Raw genomic sequence first — 21925 nt, forward strand, 5'->3', positions numbered from 1 at the left:
TCTGGGAATACTATATATGAAGTTTTAAAAATAAGAGATAGCTGGGTATATAAAACAATGTGAATGTCTCCTTTTCAGTTTACCTTTCCCATCAGTTGGTTCTGTCCATGGAGGACTGACTGGTGACTTAGAAGACTGAGGTTTAATTTTAGGGAGATTGATAAAAAGTAAAGATTTGGGATCTAGTATTTAGATACTGTTACCTCTACAGTGATATGTAAGATCCTACAGGTGGGAAGAAAAAGAAAAAGTTAACAAACAAACCAAAAACAAAAATGAAACGACAAAAACAAGCTTTTTCTTGGAGTCTATTCTTAATTATGTACTAACCAGGTTGGTAACATACTACCACCGTATAATACAATAAAATTTGTGTTTGGGCCCACTTTGATTTTTAGGTATAAGAGAATAAGAAAAGGCAGTAGTGAAATGGTAAACTAGCATGTTTGAAACACTGTATCCAGTAAGATTTTTGTAAGCAGTTTGGATGAGAACAACACACTACCAGCCCGCCTGCATCCTCTTTGGTGAGATGGAGAGTGGCCTATGTATCACAGGAGGGAAGGTCAAATGAAACCAAAGAGACTTCACTACTTTTAAGTAGGCTTTTTGAATAGTCTGAGTTTCAATTTCTTTGTAAGTATAGAAAATAATATCTGCCATAAGATTGCTGAAGATGCATAGATGAGGACTGTAAAGCACCTGATTTTTTAAAAAAGATTTTTATTTATTTATTTGAGAGAGAGAGAGAGCAGGAATAGGGTGGGCTAGATGGAGCAGAGGGAGAGGGAGAAGCAGACTCCCTGCTGAGCAGGGAGCCTGACACAGGGCTTGATTCCATGGCCTGAGCTAAAGGCAGATGCTTAACCCACTGAGCCACCTAGGGATCCCTAAAGGGTCTGATTAATAAATAGCAGCTAGGTTTCTTAATATACCAGGTAATGACTTACCAGAGAGGATCTGCTACATGCAAACTATGTGCTTCCATGTGGAACATGAACACTCCCCTGTTCTGTGACATCCCCAATCACTCAACACACATACACACATACACACAGGGGTGGCGATGAGGGGAGAGAATTTTTCCCTCATTCTAGAGCAGGAAGGAGCTGGTTAAAGGTATAAAGCTCAAGGACAATACTCAGAATTTACTTGGCCTAGGGTGAGAAGTAGAAAAACTCCAATATTTCTCCACATTCATGCCTTTGTGTTATGTCCTTCTATTTGCAATATCCTTCCTCCTCATCTTTGAATACTCACTTATTATATTTCCATGTTCTAATTGCCACTTCTTTCAGGATTCACTGACCCTCAAGTCACAGGTATCTTCCTGTGTGTAATGATAGCTTCTCTTTTCATGGTTCTCTCCTTTTATCTTTCTTAGGACACTTGTGTCTTTCCTAGCAGACTGTGAGCAACCTGCATGAAGATGAATTTTCTTGTTTATCTCAGATGAATACTGCCTGGGGCAATATTTTGAGCTTAGTTCCACAGAGCACACATTTATTGAATGGATGTTGTTGCTAAGATAAATTTTAATACTTTATATTTTTAAAATAATATTCTTGAGGCACCTGGGTGGCTCAGTGGTTGAGCATCTGCCTTTGGCTCAGGTTGTGATCCTGGGGTCCTGGGATCGAGTTCCACTCAGGCTCCCTACAGAGAGCCTGCTTCTCCTTCTGCCTGTGTCTCTGCCTCTCTCTATGTGTCTCTCATGAATAAATAAATAAAATCTTTAAAAGTAATAAAAAATATTGTTTCGGTGGCTTTAAATGATAATTCATTTTTGTTTGTATTCAATACTTAGGTAACATACTCTATTGGGCATCACTCAAATTGCAAAAAAAAAAAAAAAGGTCTTAATCTCTTTGACCTTTAAATTATTATGAAGATGCTACTTTGATATTCTGAGGCTCATTTTTTTCTCAGCTCTTTGCAGAAATATGTGGGGATATGGTCGAAGAAGGCTGTAGTTGTACTCAAAGTATCTTTAGGGGATTGTTTATATGTGTGAATTTTAATTTCAATGATTGGAAGTTCCCAAGACTGCACACTTCTGTAGTAGGCATGATGCAAGACTAATTAAAGACGATGCTCATATTTCTGTCTTTGTGGCTCTAACAACCTCTTAGATAATGCTTATAATGCAAAAAGAATTAATTTTGCCAGATACTGAAATGTCCTACAACCCCTTGATTATATTGTGGAAAGATGATTTATTTGGTTTCATTTTTAAATGATTTTTTTCTTCTTTTTTTTAAACACTTAAGCCATTTTTAAAGCTGTGACCAAGAGAGGAGGTTGGTCGATCTATCTATAGATCTATCAGCCTACCCTTCCTTCCATCTGTCCATTATCTGTTTGAGCTCTGCTTTCCTTAATTCAGAAACTAATTCTAAGACAGAGATACATTTTATAATGAGCTGGTAATTTAATGCCTGCCCTACCAGATATAACACATTAAATTCCTTTTGTCTTTGCCTTGAGCATGTAGCCTAAATAAGTCATCAGGAGGGTTTGTTTGTTCTGCCTTAGAGTCTCTGATCAAAAGCTTCCATATGAAAGATCAGGTGCCAAAGGTGGAATTTAACTATGAGCTGTATTTTCCATGTCTACTTTCTCGAAAGGCAATTTGAAAAATCAACTCTTCACAATGTATTTTAGCAGGATCAGGTGTAAAAAAGACTTAGAAACTGTATTTGATGGTGAACTCTAGGTTGAATCAGCAGTGTGGTAAGTCACTCGCACAGTTAATGTTATTGTTGGCTAAATTCACTGATGTACAGCCTCAAAAAGGAAGGAGGGAGTTGTCATGATATATTCCACAGTGATTGGATCGCTATTGGGTATTGTTTTCCCTTCTTGGCTACATACCTTCATTAGGACATTGGAAAACTGGAACATATTTATCTATATCTATACTCATATTGTATCTATATCATATCTATAACTATATCTAACTATGATAGCTGTATCATATCTATAGTCATACCTATATCTATAGCTATACCTATGCCTATCTATAGAGAGATTGTATGATAAAAAAAACTTGTATCATTGAACTTTTGAATAATCTTTAAGCAAACCTAATACTAGTCTCTTGATGAAAAATGATTTTTTGAGGACTTCTGCTTGATAATTCCATTATATGATAGGAAAACTATCTTAATTGCAGGCTTTGGAATTTGCCTTTAACCACAGATCATGGATAGAACCCTCTTCTCTTAGATTCTTGCCTCGCAATCAGATACAAACCATTGGACCTTCCCTTGGTCAATCATGACTCCTGCCCTAGTCCCACAAGGTGGACAGCCTTCCTTTGATCCTTATCTAGCTGTGGCCATTCTCATAGACCAAGGAACCCTCAGGGCCATGGGGATATGCCTAACCCACAGCCTGTGCCCCTCCCCATTGAGCTACTTATTACAGGGACCAGTGACATCAGGATCATCTGGGAGCTTGTTAGAAGTACAGAGCCTAGAAACTCAGGACCCATTCCACCAGCTGAATCAGAATCTGTTTCAACAGAGTCCCCAAGTGATTCAAACACACATTAAAGTTTGTCAAGCATTGATCTAGACCATGCTCTGGGTACCTGAGACCTTAGAATTCCCTGCCTAAATGGTCCTGCATTTGCTTTCAGGGCCTGTCCTTCCTACAGCATACCATGCTACCAATGAACATATACTTAAGCCTGAGGGGTGATCAAGGGGTGATCATTTGGGTGGGGGAGGGGATCTGTGGGTAGAACTTGGAGATATGGGCTGATGGTTTCACTCATGTATGCAGTACTGTCACACTGAGGGAGTGGATAGAAGGACTAAAGAATAAGGGAGAGGACCCTAGGTCTTTACATATATTATTGCTATGGGCCTGGGTGGAGAAATAAAGCTCTGTGGTAGAAGTAAATCTTAAGTGAAAACAAAATCATAAATCCCCAAGCTTATATGTATGCAAAGCAATACAATTGCAACATGCAGATTAAAAAAAAAAAACACAAAACAACAACCAAACACACAAACACATGCAAACCCACTAGCTCATATACCCCAAAACAAATATACACTGTGGAATGTAGGTAAATCAGTTCCATTATATGAAACATCTAGATTTCTTAACTTTGCACATAACTTGTTATTTCACCCCATTTTCTTTCTTTGTCCCTCTCTCCTTCCCCTCCCCCAAATTTATGATTTGACAGTTTTTGGCGGATGCAAAAGAAACTAGCAAGAGTACAAAAGAATTCAAGAGAAATGTCTTATCTTCTGATTGACTTTTCAGAGCTCTGCTAAAGGAGTGCTTGAAACCTCTGATGAGAGGTGCCAGGCACACTACATCCAGCCTGAGAACAGTTCTGCTCAGTAGGTATCTGTCTCTTCATTTGCAAAAGAGGAAACAGACTATGAAGGTTAAAGTGCCTTTTGCAAGGCCACATAGTAAATGAAGGCACTAGATTCAAACCCAAGTCTGCATCCTCTCCCTAAAATCTCTGATTTCTTTATTATATCAAAGTACCTCATAAATAATATGGGTGTTTTTGGTGACCAAATTTTACTCATGATAGAGTGTAATCACTCTGGGCAGGGATGGGGGGCAGTGGCACTGAGCACACAGTTCTTGCTGAACAGTTTGAATAGCTCATGTTGACCATGACCAAGAGAGAACATGATATTGCTGGTGGACGATGTCAGTGTGTGGAAGTTAGAGATGGCCATGGTTTTATGGGCCCACATAACATACCTTATGGAATACCATAAATAAGCTTCCCCACAAAATGTTTTCTTAAGCATAAAAGGGAAAATTAATAAGTATATCACATGTAATCTCTTGAAATTTGTCCTATTTCAAATTCCTCCAAAGTATAGAAAGCAAAATGTTTGCAGCTTCAGGAACAGAATTCAAGGGGGAAGTTGTGGGAGGCAAAGCTGAGTTTCTTCTGTCATCCAGAGCCCATGTGCATCATTGCCTTCCTGGGGGGCCCACCACCCTGGCTACTTCCCAAAGGGCTGGAGAGGGTCTGGACCACAAGTTTGTGGTAACTGGTCTCTCTCATTGTCTGTATGTGTATTCCAATTTACTCTCCATCTTGAAAGGAAGTAGAAACCAAGGAGATTTAAAAAAATATCTGTTTTTCTCAGATGCTTTTCTTTTTTTAACTTAGCTACCCTGTGCCTGTTGAAACTGGCTATTTGGGGTGCTCAAAAGCAACTTCCTCTTAAGAGAGGAGACCAAACTTTACACAAACCTGAGGCTAATGTGATTTGCCAAATATCCCCATTTGTGACGGGGGGAGATACCTCAGAATCGTTTCCTTTATTGTGTGGCATTTTCCTGGATAGCTTTGCAAGAGTTGCACTCTCCTCTGTCCACACAGAAACATTTTGGCATGGAAGGGATTCAGGGTAGACCTGGCATGCCAGATTCTGCAGCCTAGTGCTTTTAGGGCAAGGTCATAGATGACCTACGGGCAAAGGTACAGCCCCTTCGGTCCTGGGTATTTCTCTAAATTTGTCATTTTAGGTGTACCCCCCTTAAATAAACAGAGAACAATTGAAGAGCTCAGTTTTAAACAACGCAATTCAGAAATGTAGATTAATGAAAAACAAAAGCAGCAGCCTGGCCCATTGGTCTGAGGGAGTGAGTATTTTTCTGTATTTATTTATTTATTTATTTATTTATTTATTTATTTATTGTAAGGATTTGGTCTACTTATTTAAAAAAAACAATGATTTAGTGTAAGTAGATCTTGTGGGGGGAACCTATATGATTTAGGCATGGACCCTATTCTTGGACAGCTCACAGTTCTTTTGATGATATAAGTCAAATATACACAATAATTTCATGTTAGTGAAATGATCACAAATGCTGTAAGACAGGCTCAGCAAGTTGCATTGTTTGGCAGGATGGTTGAGGAGTTGTGGCTTTGAGTTTGGGAAATGAATGCTGGAAAAAAAAAAAAAAGGCAAAAAGCCTTGACTGTCAGGCTGGGGAATTGTTTTCTGAATTTTAAAGGTGCCTGGAAGCTCCCTTAAGGTTTGTGAACTGTTGAATCAGCACTGTGGAGAAAGGTCAAAGAAGGTGGATTTGTTTAGTTGAAGAAAAGCTACAAATGAAAATGTGAGCTCTGCAGTGCCTGTCTTTGCCGAGGTTCGCGAGGGGAACACAGAGCTGGTTGGCATAAATGTTTGTTTTCATCTCTGTCCTGTACCTCTACAAGGTTCCATGGAGTTGTGGGGGTCTGTGGAACCAGAGAGATCCACATTCAAATCTTAGTTCTACCACTTACTGGTTGATGGCTTTGGACCTCTCTGTGAAACAGAGATTATAAACCAAACGTGTGACTTTGTGGTATGGACTAGAGGTAACAGATGTAGGGGTCTTAGCCCACTGCTGGTACAGATTAGTTGTGGCTGTGGTTGTGCTGGATGACAACATCTTAAATATGCAGTTGTTCATTTCTGTGTAAAAACAATACATGCTCATTACAGAAAGTAGGAAATTTTAAAAGAACGACAAATGATCCTATTGTATCAATAATATTAATACTCTAGTGTGTTGGCTTCAATCCTTTTATTGGAAAAGAAACAGATTTACTGTTGTCCTTGAGACTTGCCTACTCCCTGATTTGCTTTGCTGTTCACAAGAAGAATGGGACCTGGACCAGATAGGCTCTCACTGCCATTCTTTTCAAAACATCACTGTAGACACCCACCTGCTCTAGACTGCTCTGAGCACTGCTAGAAGCAGGCTGACTCTGCCAGAAATGCCACAAAATGTCCCCTTTGTCCTAAACATGTATGAAATGAATGAAGCCTTCTTTGATACCTTCAGCTGTAAGGGACTGTTCCTGCCTCTGAACCCTCATTACAATTTCATCTAGAGCATTTTCTCTGGACTGTACAGAGGATACTAGCAGAGATTTGCTGATAATGTTGTGACTCAGATTGATTTTTAAGTATTTTGAGAATTATACTCTAAATAGTTTGAAGGAGGGGCCAGTAAGACTCCTTATGCAGAATATGACAGTGCCAGTCTACCAGAATATGACCTTAAGGATGACAAAATTTCATGTCATCCCCATTGGTGGAAAGGTGGTTGTCATTATTAATTCTGGGATCAGATTTTTTTTTTTTCTAACAGGCACAGAACTCCAAATGGACTTTCTAAAACATGAGCCATTTAGATGCCCATCTTAAAGTTATTCACTATCAACGTTATTGGATTAGCTCTCCATTTAAATGTCATCTGTGAAACCAAAGGTTTTGTTATAAATTTCCCTTATAGGAGAGGGCATTGGAAAGAGTGTTGTTTTGTTTAATTATTTGCCATTACTACAAAAGTAATGCATTCCAAGATTCCCTGTCAGTAGAAGTTCAGAAAAAGCAAATTAGAAAAAGAGCTGCTGGAGTCAGGAACGTTGATGCGGCAAGAAACGGCAGATGATGAGAGAAGAGATGGCCCATATAAGAATGAAAAATGTGGCAGTCAAGAATCCCTTACAGTTTGGGTAAATAGCCTTACTCTTCATGTACAACAGTTGGCTTTTATAAAGGGATACATTGAAGTATAGGAAAATATTAGGAGGGGATTGAGTATGAACCTAGGTAAATTTTTAGATTTCAAGTCCCCATTTTAGTGAAATTAAGGGATCAAGGACATAGGACACAAATGGTTAATAATAAATCCCTTTTAAGTCTTAAAATTTGGTTTGCGGTAACTATTATTAAGCAAGAAAGGAATTCATTATTTTTAATATAATTTTTTTGAGAAAATAAGGATGTAAGTTTTAGAACGATTTATTTCCTGATAACCCATTCATACCGGTTCTGGAAAATAAAATATATCTGTATGTTATTTAAGTGAAACTCAAATGTAGGTTATGCTTGTCTCTGATGAGTCAGAAATGTTCAATTTGTACACCCTCTATAGAATATCTGATTCAATGTCTCTACTATTTTATAAGAAGAATGTCTTGGTCTTTGGGGCTTCTTTAACAAAATACCAGAGACTGAGTAGCTTATGAACAGCAGTTTATTCATCATACTTTTGGAGGCTGGGAAGTCCATGGTCAAGGTGCTAGCAGGTTTGGTCTCTAGTGAGGGTCTACTTTCCGGTTTGTATTGTGTTGCCTTTTCCCTGTGTCCTCATATAATGGAAGGGATGAGGAAGCTCTCTGGGGTCTCCTTTATAAAGGCATTAATTCTATTCATGAAGACTCTGTCTTTGTGACCTAATCACCTCCCAAAGTCATCACCTCCTTATTTCATCATCTTGATCATTAGGATCTCAACATATAAATTATGGTGGGACACAAACATTCAGACCATAGCAAATGGAAATGGAGGCTCAGGGGTGCTATACCCAGCTCTAAGCCACAAAGAAAGTTAGCATCAGTGATAGGTTTAGACCTAGGTTTTATTGACTGCTAGTTCAGGGCACTTACTACCATAACATATAACATTCTCAGAATGAAATGATATGGCATTCACACTCACAGGCATCCTAACTCATCTGTGAATTTATTCCTTTGTTCTCTGGTCTTTATTAAACATGGATTTATTAAGTGATTGCTATGTACCTGGCACACTGTAAGTTTAGCCTAAGTATTTGCTGCATGCCTGCATACATATGCATGTGTGCATATGCACACACACACACACACACACACACATACACACACAGTCTAACACTGTGAGTCACAAAATCCTATGCTGGATGTTTGGTTTGGACCTTAGTCTTCTTCACCTCAGCTCTGAACAAGGCCACCTCTAGGGAAAGCACATTTAAGTTTTCCAAGCAAATAAACATTTCTTTTAAGGATTTTCATCCTGGGAGATTCCAGAGCCCTTTTTTGTAGCTTTCATCCTCCTTTCTCTGGGTTCTGCTTTTGGTTTAATCCTAGGTCTTTTATTCTGTAGTTTAAGATCCTTTATTCTTCTAGGAGAAAACAGTTAAGGTCTCAGCAGCCCTATGAGAATTTCTCAGTCACTAATTTATCCTTTGACTTTTTGTCTAAGCATTATAATGCATATTATTCTGTGGGTTTTTTTTTTTCCATAATAGATATTAGCTTATTAGGGCAGAAAAAGAGATTAGAGATGATCTAGTTCAACTACTGGTTTTGTTAATGGTCCCCTGGAACACAGAGAGAAGAAATGGTTCAAATTTACACAGCAAGTTAGTCACAGATTTAGTCTTTGAACCTAGGCCTCCTACCTGTCGTGCAAGTTTTTTACCATGGCATCACACTGCCCTTGAATTCTCTTTAGGGACACTGCTGGTCTGTTTTACTTTCTCACTTACCTCTCCCTCAAGTAAAATAACCCACAGAATTTCTTGGTTACCCATACCTGTAAATGGTTAATCTTACCAAGCCGAAGGCCCTGGAAACTTCTGGGAGGGAGCCAGGTGAGCAAAGAGAGCAGATAAAGGCACCACCTGCTGATGGGTTAGAACAGCCTGGGGACACAGAGAGAATGTAAACACGTTCTGCAAATCTTATTGTCTGACACTGTGCCAGCGTCTTTGGGTTCTTGTCATGGAAAATATTTCGTCTGAGGTCATTCAATGAGCAAAAGGGAGCATTGAATACCCTCCAGGGTGCCAACTCAGTCCCCCACCTTTTGTCCAGATTAAATAAGCAAGGGACTAACATTTCATGGTTCTAGAAGGCCAACCTTTCAACAATACAGGCTGTAAGGTAGGGAAAAAGGAGACATTAAGAAAATATATTGTGTTGTTCTGAACAGCTCTCTCCCCTGGGCAGCCCGCCCTCCTCCCCCGCAGCCTCCCTCTGTTTGCTCACCCATACTTACAAGCACACGCCCTGCGTTTAGAGCAAGAGTTAATGTCTGTGCTTCCTCATAAATCTCAGTTTGGTGCCTCGAGCTATGTTTTTAATTCTGTGGTGGAGCTTTGAGATTTGAGATGAGTAGAAAGGAGGGGCAGCTGATGAAGGCAATAATGGAAGCTGCCATTTCTCCTGGGGACTTGCCTCCTCATTCATGTCTTCTATCAGGTGTTTTAAAGCCTTAGTTCAGCATCTGTGAAGGCCAGCATGGAAGGAGAGTGGGAAGTCAAGAGAAGGAATAGCTATGCTGTACTATGGCTATATTGTACTATGCCAAGGGATGCAATGCTTTGAAGGTTGTAGAATGTGTGGAATGAGTACATTAACCCAGACTAGTGACTGTCTGGCATATTTTTCTGGTTCAGCTAAAAATTACTTCAAGGAGAGGAGTCTTTCCCATCGAAAATAATTTATTGTCTTACAAAACTAGTTATCAAAGTAAGTTTTCTCTCCATTCAACTTGGAGTTCCTTTTTTGTGTGGTTCATTTATTTTTCATGATTGGTCCTTTGGCACTTGAATGATAGTTTCTTCTGTATAAACCTCATCTCTTCAACATGCCTTTGCTTTTTGTGGTGTAGAAGGCAAATCTATTCGGCTGCTATGATAGTTTAAAGTAGTAATTGCTTAGGTTTCCACCCTGGCAACAACTGTATTTGAGTAGAATTCTGAGTCTGAGTCACTGAGTAGAACGTGTAATTAGCAAGACTAAAGGAGGAACTCTGATCTTTGAAAATTCTGTTCCTCAGTTTATATATCTATAAAATCAAAGAATTGGAAACACATCTCTTAAAGGGCCTTCCAACTCAGACCGTGTCAGTGATCCTAAAAGTCTCCAACTGTTATAAAGTCTCTTTTTCCACCAAATTCTTATGAATCCTTATGAAGACTTTCCTCTACTTCTAGATCTTTCTGGGAGGTTACAAAATTTATCAGAAATGAAGGGTACATTGACCTTCTTGCTTCTACTACTGTCAGAATGGAGGCCACATCCAGCTGACTTCCTCAGGATGAAAATGGGAACAAAAAAAAATTATAATAGATGAACTTCTACTTCTATAATGAGATGTATGGGTTTCTATTTGTACCTGTTTGAGGTATGGGAAAGAGATGATAGTAAGATAGGCCCAGAGATCATCAGACCCTGAGATTCCAGAGTTCAGAGATTGAGTCTTACTCATTTCTCTACCTGCAATTCATTTCTCTACTTTCTCCAGCATATTCTAGAGAATATGCTAATTAAATCATGGAATCAAAGATAGACAACTTACGGCTGTTTCAGGGAATTGCCTCTGAGGCGATTTAAAAGATTATTTTTAACCTATTAGAAAAGTTTTATAGAACTATGCTGACTCAGTAAAGAAAAAAGAACTGTAGGGATGTTTAAAGCTGACTGGACATCTCTCTAATGGATTTAATTTTAAGCTGGAAATTATATACATTAAAACACTGATAAAGCAGAAGCTAAACATATAAGTATTCTGACACTCAGAATCAGGTGGAGGAAGAGGGATCAGAAGGTGAATAAAAATGTAGAAGATTCCAGAACCTTCTCTGTTCTAGAAATTTGCTTCTCTGGTTTTGTCTAAGTAGGGATCATGGTATTTCTCCTATTCTTTGTTATTCTGTTCCTCTAGTGGTTCTTGAGTTGGTGATCTAATTAAGCCTGGTTTTATTCTTTATCATATTTCCTGTTAACTTCATTTATTTCTACCAAAGAAGTTTTAAAAAATGCTGTAGCCGTTAAATAACATTTAAGTAATATTTTGGTTTTGGCATTTGTTACCTAGGAATGTACCCCTACTTTGATTATCTTGACCATAATAGCTCAGTGAAAAAGATCCATTCTTCTTACCCTGACAATGTAACTTTTTTGTAATTTCCCTCTTCACTCCCAGGGCTACCTTATTTAACTGTAATCTCATAATTGATAATATTAAATATATATAAAAATCTACAGTTCCTTTGGAGACTGAGATTCCCTTTCTGACCTTTAGCTAGGATCTCTGGGCAGGCTTTTTGCCCACAGATGATGACGGTCTCCTTAGGGCAAATCTTTTAACTCTGTGTTGATTGGAAGGAAGGCTATGTTGTGTAATAGCAGGACCTTCACTTGGAATGTATTTTGTAATGATAGCTCAGAATGGTGAAACGACCCCTAAGTGAAGTCTTGGGAGACCAGAGCTCTCACCAGCCCATTTCTGTGTGTGGTGATGCTTCAGGAAAGCCCTAATCCTTCTGTGTCAGTTTTCTCATCTCCAGAAAGAAGGCACTGGGCTTTAGCTTCTAAGAGCCCTTCTAGCTCTGACATTCTCTAGTTTATAAACATTTAAATGCTATTCCATCATATGGTGGCTGATTTGTGTCTGGTAGGTGCTAAAGTTCCCTAGGAATTGTGGGACAATGCTCGATATGCTCTTTGGTAAGGGTGTGTTCAGGGGGCTAATCTGATACCTATAAGCTGAAGCCATAACCCAGAGACTTCTTTTAGATCTTGTATGTCCTTAACTGAATGAATGTGAGAAGCATCATGACCATAGCTGTCTATACCATTTACACAGTTACTAAGGTCATGAGATGTCACATGCCATGATGGAAACATGCCAAAGAACATATAGTAAAACTGAGATTCAGAAAATGAAACTAGCTTATTCATAGGCACACAGCGTTGTGTCAGAACCAAGACTCTTCTAACACAAGACTACCTGACATACTGTTCTTTGCATTTTTCACTTCACTTTGTTACCTCATATGATATCTTTCATGGTGAGCACAAGTAACTAATAAAGCACTTCTGGTCATAAAGACATCTATATTCTCCACCCTTTGTCCTAATGGCATTTGACAGAAGAAAAGATGATAGATTTTCATAGAACTCCGGTACTTAAGTCTTTGCTCAGAAGCACTGCCTTAATTGTACCTTTGGAGAGACTTCTTAGTTGTAGATTTATCTTCTCAGCTATCACCAGTGGAGCTTAGGAGAGAGTTTGCTGAACTCGTATATTTAGAAGTATGCTACATCTCTGAGAAATGTCATTGCCATGCTTAAATTGATTGGTTATTTAGAAATAGGGTCCCTCTTGAACTTCATGCTTAAACTTCATTTGAGGTTTCCCTAAGGTAAAAGAATATAGAACATACTTATTAGAGAAACTATCTTGGCAGATTTTCATTGCCTTTGGATAAAAACAAAATCGCACCCAGCACATAAATTGACATATGAAGCCGTAAATAATTCCATTGTGCAAGTTGTTTTAATGGATTAAAGCCAGAATGCTCCATTAACAAGCATGCATAGAATATTCACTGAGTTTAGAGTTTATTACCAGATAAGGGGAAGAAAAGAAAGAAAGAAAAGAAAGAAAGAAGAAAGAAAGAAAGAAAGAAAGAAAGAAAGAAAGAAAGAAAGAAAGAAAGAAGAAAGAAAGAAAGAAAGAAAGAAAGAAAGAAAGAAAGAAAGAAAGAAAGAAAGAAAGAAAAAACAGAATGAGGAACTTATGAAGAGGGTGATAAATATCAGCATAGCAGCTGGGAAAGTGAGAGGTTAGAAAGCATACTTTAGAAGTATGTACAATATGTTTCTTTCCTCTTTTCTTCTTCTTTTTTGTTTTTTCTTTCTGGTGGAAGGATTAAGTATAAGAAAGGTTCGGTGTCAGCTTTCAAACATAATGATCAAAAATCCGAGAACTGGGCAGTAGAATGTGCCAGGCTCTTTTCTTACTTTCCTTTTGAAAGAAGAATCTCAGAGATCAGCCAATAGGGGAGAGGGGTGGCATATGTATATGTGTGAGATTGTGTTTATACACATATCTACTTGGATAAACATTCAGAAGCCACAATAGCATTCCCAAAGGAATTCTTCCTTAATACAGGAAGTGACAGCTTTGTGAAGGCACCACAATTAAGCTCTGGGTTTTTATTCTAGATCCCAGGATTTAATTTCTAGAAGAAATGAGAGCTCTATGATGTTCTATGGGGCTGTTTAGAATTACAGGCAGCTTAATTTTAAAGCTTATTAAATGCAAAGCACCTGAGCTTGGTTTAACCTCCAGGGATCTCTTTGCATTCAGAGATGTCTAAAACCACAAACCATAAATTCTGATGGACACATGTAAAAGAAGAGACCACAGGAATTACAGTTTTGTTATTCAACATGGCCACACTCTCCTGCCACAACTTCCCTTCTATCACTCCCAAGCTTCTTGCTTTGTATTTAGGTTTACCAGATGACGAGGCCAGGGCTATTCCAGATAGTATGTAAAAAGGCAGGCACAATTCTTTTATGAGCTTTGATATGTTTGTTGCTGCAGCTTTGCTGGATGGGATATGTGCAGAGAATAAAGAACCATGAGATACAAAAGCTGAAGTGGCAGGCATGTTGAATTCATCATCATCATTCTAAAGGATCTTATCTTATACACAACTATCCTTAATGTTCTGTGTCTCTTCTCAGTTATTTTCTTGTGTTTATGACTGTCATTTCCCTTCTCCTTGAAACTGTCTGCCACCTCAGCACCTCCAGTTCCTGTCCCACCACCTTGAATTATCCTCTCCCTTTCTCTTTTAACCCTTACCATCAGAATATTGGCATGTGGTCAATATCGCTATTTCCAGCCCTGGCCTGTCCTCAGCACCAGAGTCACACTTCCAACTAGGCATTTCCACACAGGAATCTCAACAACACCTGGAACTCATGATGTTTGGAACTGAATTTATCCTTTTATTCTTACCTCCTAAATGTCTGAAAAATCAATTAGTAGGCAGCTACTTAGCATTATTTAAAGGCTGACTGAGACATTACATTACTTTCCCATACTTTTTGTTTTAATCTAGTGGAAATGGCTAATCTAAAGGAAACTCCTTTTTATAGGAGACAAGGAGAAGGCCTTAGGATCTTCTGGGGGAGTCTGGAACAGCAGTCCCTCTTTTCCCGCTGGAACCCGTGGTCCACTGAAGTGCCTTATGCGACCTTCACTGAGCACCCTATGAAATACACCAGTGAGAAGTTCCTCGAAATTTGTAAGGTAGGCATCACTCCTGGATTAAACTTTGGTGTTGAAGCTGTATCTGTATGCTCCTAAGACATGTACTGTTCCAAAAAAAAAAAAAAAAGGTAAGATACAACCTTGAATTATACAAACTTTGAAAGGTTTATAGATCTCTTTTTTTAGTAAACAATGGAGCAGTTTTAGATATTAAAAAAAAACATAATATTTATATTAACCATATTATGATGTTTCCTCCTTGCTTATTTCTTATCAAAAATTGTGTAATATCATTTACAAATTGCAATACTTGTATTTATCTGTTTATTGCCATCAGGTTACATATAATTTTTTGTATGTAATTAAATTCTAATTATTTTATTCAGAGAAGGAATGTAGGATAATGTGAAGTATAAACTCAGATATGGCTGTTTGGTAATTTTTGTCACTTTCCTTTCTGGACCTTGGTAGTCTCATCCCTAAAATGGACATAATGATCACTGTCCTTCCTTCTAACTTGATTGGAACACTGTAAGATTAAATGGGATAATGTGTTTATAAAAGCTTCATAAATTGTAAAGCAATTAAGAGTACTAATTGAGAGTATTTTTATGTCTTTCAATCTCATCTCCCCAAATAGATTTTAAGTTTATCAGTGGCAGGGTAAGTCCTTCTACTCTTTTTTTTATCCTCCCTAGGGAAACTTAGGCAGTACTTGCATACTAAATAGGCAGAAAGTAAAACATTGGAGGTGTAAATGCAGAGAAAGATTAGACTTTTATATTTTAAACAAAATCCGTATACATATAAGACTGTGCTTATAGACCTAGAAATTCTTGCCATCTCTGACCTTCCTACATTTACTTTTATATGCTGTCATTCAGTTCTAAATATCACAATTCTCTATTTGCTATAAATTCAAAAATGGCAATATACATCTAAAGTCCTGTGGATGGATGGCATTGCCTGCATTATTTTCAACAATTCATGCAAGTATGTATATGTTATAAAAATAGTTTTAATTGATAAATCCCCTATTTTAAAAGGGATTTGAGACAAAATAGATGTGATTAAAGGGTAGACGGAGTCTTTATTCTCCCTAATATATAGGTGGAGTTGGCTTAAATCCCTTCTGCTCTCAGAAAGGTCAATGGTCTTTTCAAGATTCATGCAAATATCCTCAGGGGCTTATGGACTCTGGGTTTACCTCCGGCTTATTGCAGGCACTAAGATAGTTCATTGTGTGGATCCTGTGGTAGCCCAGTTTTACAATGTTGCAACCCAAGCTTCCACATCAGCCCCTAATCTGACTCTACCACCCAAAAGCAACAAAACAAAACAAAATGAGAGCAACAAAAGCACTTAAACAAGGCCCTGATGTGAAAGTAGACTTGCTGAGGTCTTCAAGGAGATGGAATGGGAATTTACACCATAATAATTGGTCCAGACTTCACAGGGAATATCAGTTCTCCCTATTTTAAAAACCCTATTAAAAGTAATACTCTGATAGATTGCTTCATAATCCTCTTTCCTCTCCTCTGAATCTTGTCTTGCTCCTCTGCAAACATATGCCCTTCCTCTTCCCCTTCTTCTTTTTCTTCTTTTTTTTTCTCTTTCTCCTCCTCCTCTTCTTCCTTTGCCTTCTTCTCCTTCCCCTTCTCTTCCTTCTTTTCTTTCTATTAACAGTTCAGAGTATTTTATCGTTTCTTTTTTTTTTTTTTAACACCTGCTAATTCAACCCAAAATGCTTAGTAATGTATTTTTCCAAAGCCATTTCCCACCTTTAAAGGAAGTCTAGTTCTGGTCATTAAAATAATATGTATTTTTGCATTAATAGTCATTGTATTTTATTGTAAGTTAAAACAAATACCAACTGCCTTGGTTATTACATCCATCACTTCATGAGCCAAATCTCTTTTTCATCATACCTGATGCATTAAGTCCTTACTCCCTGAATATCCTTTGCTGGAAAACGTTCAGGGTAAGGAATTAAATAATAAGTTCTAGTAATTGCAGAGAAATGGTGCTGCATTACTCTAATTCTTGATGGTACTTTGCTTTATTATGATACATATATGTACAATCAAATAATTTTAAAAGGAAGATCAGAAGTAAAATGTCAAAAGGGGAACAGAATAATTTTTTCCCAAATACTGTGAATGTGGTTAGTAGAATGGAGTATTAATTTTATACAAGCTTTCCTATAAGTCAAGGTGAAAAGCAAAACTCAGTGTTTATTTTACATAGCTCGTATTAAATGGGAGTAAGAATAACAGGTGTGTGTGCACACCAGCACACGTGTGCATGTGAGTATAATGCATGGCTGTTAGTTGGTTGGTTGATTTTCAGTCAATCAAATTATTTTGTGGGTCTGTTAAGTGTACTTCCTTTATGACTTTTCTCTTTAAACTATTCTTCCAAAGCTTTTTTTTTTTTTTTTTTTTTTTTAATTTCCTGGCAACAGTCTGGCACTTTTCATTTGCCAAACTATTTCTTATTCAAAGGCCACCCCAAGTCCCAACTCTCTATGAAAACAAGTGATCTCCATCTGTGATGTGAGATGATGAGTACTCTGATCCAGTCTTAATTTCTCTTTTGTTGTTGGTTTTTATGTCACAATATTATTTGTGTTTAGGATATTTTCCAAGGTTGACTTTGATTAATACTCAGTTATATTAATGTAAAAGAGTAAATAAGAAGAAAGATAATTCTGAGGACATAGAATTCTGTTATGTATTTTGGCACAACATAAAAATTTAAAAGGATGATATAAACTAGTTTTTCCATTCCCCTATAAATGAAATGAGAAAAGTAGAAAAATAGGGGTAAAATGTATAACTAAATCAAATACGTGAAGCAATTTAATTCAATTTATCAAATCTATTACGGCACAGGAAAAGGAATTCTGTAGAGCTGGGTTATACATAGTCAAAATTTTTAAATGATTTACAATATAATGGGAAACTTATTTTAAAAAATACATTTAATAAAAAAATACATTTAAAAAATCCCAATTTATTCTTACTCAGAGTCTTTTCTTGTATAGCACATGCTATTTATTTATTAACAATTATTTTCTGACACCCACAAAGTACAGGTATTATTGTTCAGGATACAAACAAAAATGAGACAAGATTCATGTCTTTGTGGAAGGCATTGCTTAACAAAGGAAGTAGATAAAAATGCAAAGATTTTTAAATGAGTACTAAATTGACTAGAACAGAAGTTTAGATGAAATGAAGAGGGATAGAGTCACATGAAGGTACCAGGAATGTTCTTAAACACAGAATAATTTATTTTACCTGGAGTTCAATCTTACATATTCCCTATCATGATTGCAATGGCTCAAATAATAGGTATAAGTGCTTAAGTTAAGGGCAGTTGGAATGGAGAGAAGATAAAGAAATTTTGAGACATTTAAGACAAAGAATTAATGGAAGCAGATAACTTACAGGATATAGTAGGTGGAGGAGAGAGCGAGGTGGAAGATAATGTGGTTTCTGGCTTCGGTAGATGGTGATTCCTTTTTTTTTTTTTTATTGGTGTTTAATTTACCAACATACAGAATAACCCCCAGTGCCCGTCACCCAATCACTCCCACCCCCCGCCCTCCTCCCCTTCCACCACCCCTAGTTCGTTTCCCAGAGTTAGCAGTCTTTACGTTCGGTCTCCCTTTCTGATATTTCCATTATTTGAATGGGGAAAAGTGAAAGGAGAGTAGGTTTGGAGGTCCATTTTAGAACATGTTGAGTTTGACACATCCATGAAACATGAGGTTCAGCTTGTTGTCAGGAAGTTAGAACGTTAGGCCTGAAGCTCAGGAGAAAAAAAACTAAACTGGTGATAGGGGTTTTAGATCATAGAACTCTGGGTCAAAGCTGAGTCATGGGCTTGGTTCGTCAGGCAGGTACCATAGGAAAGAGCATAAGGGACACATTAATTGCATTCAAATTCAAATTTATATTACCTCTAGTTCTCTTAACATTGATCTAAAAAATGACTATAAAAATTATCAAAATAGCATTAAAACATATCATTTTTCTTGTATTCATCTCACTAACTCTGTAGCATTCTACATCTGGCGAATATGATGGTCGAATGGCCTCTTTCCAGACATTCTTGCTTATCTCTGAGCCTCACCAACTTGTTCTAATCTGTATATGCATATACTTTGCATTACTCATAGAAAAGAATTGTGAAAATAGGAAATAATTTTTTGGCATTATTTTCTTGTTACAAGACATAAAAATAATCTCATGTAGTATTATGTAATAGATTATATTTATTGATTACAGTTTGCATGTTTTCATATAATTCAACTAACAAAAACCCTGTGAGGTCAAGATAGCTATCTCTATTTTTAAAATGAAGGTACTTAGAGTGATTAAGTGAATTGACTAAGGAATTACGATAAAATAGCGTTATTTCTACACCTAAGCAATTTGTTAATAAGCAGGGAAATGGGTATAAACCTGAAGAAACTCTGTGTGATGTAATGTGATATATTATACTTATGATAGGACTCAATTATCCTGAATTGTTTAGTCCACTTTCTGTTTGTAATTTGGAGTCTCATCTCCCCTGTTTTAAACATAGCCTTCCTGAGTTCTTAGGATGTGTGGACAGTCTTGGTGGGAGGAACTAATGGCTGAGCCCAGAGCTGGTGAATAATAGTGAATGGGAATTAATGCTCTATAGACAAATCAAAGGGATTTACAGGCCAATCCTTTTTATTCTTTTCTGGCATATTTACTCTTCTTTTCAAGGGAATTATGAAAGTGAACCGATCAATGTTTTAGCAATCACAATATAACTTTACATCCTTAACTCCTTAGCTCTGCTTCACATCAATTTGACAAATATTCATTGAATATCCACCTGGCATTGAATACTACATGCTGAGCAGTGTGCTAGTAAGCTGGGATATGGGGAAGAATACAACAGATTTTGCCCTCCAGACACTTACCGAGTAACGGGAGAAAACAAAAAAGTAATTAACAAATTATACTTTAATATGCTAAGACTGTTAATAGAGGGCTTCACAAGTTTCTATAGGAGCCCAGAAGAGGGAACAAGTAAGTCCAAAAGTTAATGGGTATGATGACATTTGAAGTGAAATTCAAAGTATGAGTGATTTAAGCATCAAAGGATTTGGGAAAAGACATTTTAAATAAAAGGAAGATGGTTGGTACCGGAAATTACCAAAGTATATGAAATGTTCTTGAATAAAGAATAGTTCATTTGAGCTAGACTTTAAATCATGTGCGTGTAAGGATGTGTGTTGACGGGGGGAATGGAATAGGACGAGGATGCAAATTAGAAGGTATAGAAACCTCTCTTGGTGGAAAGACGCTTCTGTCTCAGCCTCCTTTTCCTCTCTCCACACCTGAACATACCCACAATCAAGGCGTCTCCATGAAGATAATTCCAGGTAAAATGTGCCAGAATGATATATACATTCTATCCAGTTGTGTGACTTTTCAAGTGGTTTCCAGGATTGGGTATTGGATGGACTTACTCTTTATCCCAGCATGCTTCACTTTCTACAGAGGGAGGCTGAAACATGTAGCCTGAAGGTTTGGAAAATCTGTTCAGCTGAGGAATGCAGGCCTACAGGCATGAAAACTGGTCTCTTTACCCAGTGTAAACAGGAAGCAAGTTATGGTTGTAATAAGGAAAACTGAGACTCTAGGCAGTGAACTGCTGGCAGACGGCACCTGAAGCAACCCAGGAGCCCAGTCACTCAGCTGGTAAATCATTGCTGTAAAGTCAAGAAGAAGGTTCAGCACTCCCCCCGACCTCCAACACACCCACCCACACACGCTGCTTGCTATACTTTACCCTAACCAGCACACAGCTCCTATGTAATCCGAGTTGTTAAAACTTGACCCTCTGTTTTTGAGACTGGAATAAAAGAAGGAGCCAGGGGTGGGTGTATAAAAGCTTTTAGAGAAAAGTATGTGGCTGGTGGCATTCATATCAGATGACACCGCGTTCCTGTCACACAGATTGAATTCAGGTGCTTGAAATGCTCAAGAGCCAGCTTGGGGACTTGGCCTTTTGTCTGCCTTTCCTTCAACGTACTGCTTGTCACTTTGTCTTCATGGTCCCTCCTCCTTTTAGAGGGCTCACCGAAATGACTAGAAATAAAATGCATCTGACTCTAATGAAATGCCAAGTTCATTGAGTATGAAATAGTGTCAACTTTTCTTTCCAGCACTATGCTGACAGTCCAGAGGGTGTTGGCAATGGGAATGTTGAGGTGAATTACATTTTGGTCTTCAAGAAGTCATAGTTTGATGATGACATTGTCAATGATTTAGTGACAATATTTGTTTATTACTAGTAATAGGCTTCCTTATTGGCCTTTGAAGTATGCTCCAAATTCAAACCTCATCTCATTCCACTTCCCCAACCCTTCCTGAAATACATGAATATGTGCACCTGTACATGTAGAGCTTATATACAAACCCTGTAAGATTAAGATTTAATCTTACAGCCACCCTCTGCATTTAATGCTATTAATTTTTTTTCTTTCCTTTCCCCTTTCCTTTCCTTTCCTTTCCTTTCCTTTCCTTTCCTTTCCTTTCCTTTCCTTTCCTTTCCTTTCCTTCCCTTCCCTTCCCTTCCCTTCCCTTCCCTTCCCTTCCCTTCCCTCTCCTCTCCTCTCCTCTCCTCTCCTCTCCTCTCCTCTCCTCTCCTCTCCTCTCCTCTCCTCTCCTCTCCTTCCCTTTCCTTTTCTTTTCCATAAAGAAACTATAAAATTCAGAGAGTTTGAATAACTTGTCCACAATCACTAGTGAGTGCTATATTTGCAACCCAAGATTGGATCTGTTTGATCTCAGTATTCATGTTACATCATTCATACTTCCTTTAGTTCAGTGCTTTCCAACAGGGCACCCTTTTACCTCCTGGGGGACATTTGGCAATGTCTCAAGATATTTTCGATTCTCACACCCAGGGTAGGGATGCTATTGGTAACTGGTGGGTAGAGGCTAGTTAGGTTACTTAATATCCTAAAATGCAGAGGACATTGTTCCCCACAGCAAAGAATTATTTGGCACAAAATAACAATAGTCCCAAGTAAAGGA

General features: G+C 37.8%; 1 protein-coding gene and 1 long non-coding RNA gene across 14 annotated transcripts in view; one reads left to right on the forward strand and one right to left on the reverse strand.

The window, feature by feature from the left end:
• Window positions 1-21925, forward strand: part of TPRG1 (tumor protein p63 regulated 1) — a 136951-nt gene that overhangs the window by 107790 nt on the left and 7236 nt on the right. For all 3 annotated transcript variants that reach the window (XM_077880062.1, XM_077880063.1, XM_077880064.1), the window contains one exon: window positions 14720-14873. In XM_077880062.1, coding sequence (XP_077736188.1) covers window positions 14720-14873 — 154 coding nt within the window. The remainder of the gene's footprint in view (window positions 1-14719; window positions 14874-21925) is intronic.
• Window positions 1-21925, reverse strand: part of LOC144302584 (uncharacterized) — a 69983-nt gene that overhangs the window by 46285 nt on the left and 1773 nt on the right. The gene's annotated exons all lie outside the window — the stretch shown is intronic.

The sequence above is a fragment of the Canis aureus genome, chromosome 31 (assembly GCF_053574225.1).
Source record: "Canis aureus isolate CA01 chromosome 31, VMU_Caureus_v.1.0, whole genome shotgun sequence".
Taxonomy (NCBI): domain Eukaryota; kingdom Metazoa; phylum Chordata; class Mammalia; order Carnivora; family Canidae; genus Canis; species Canis aureus.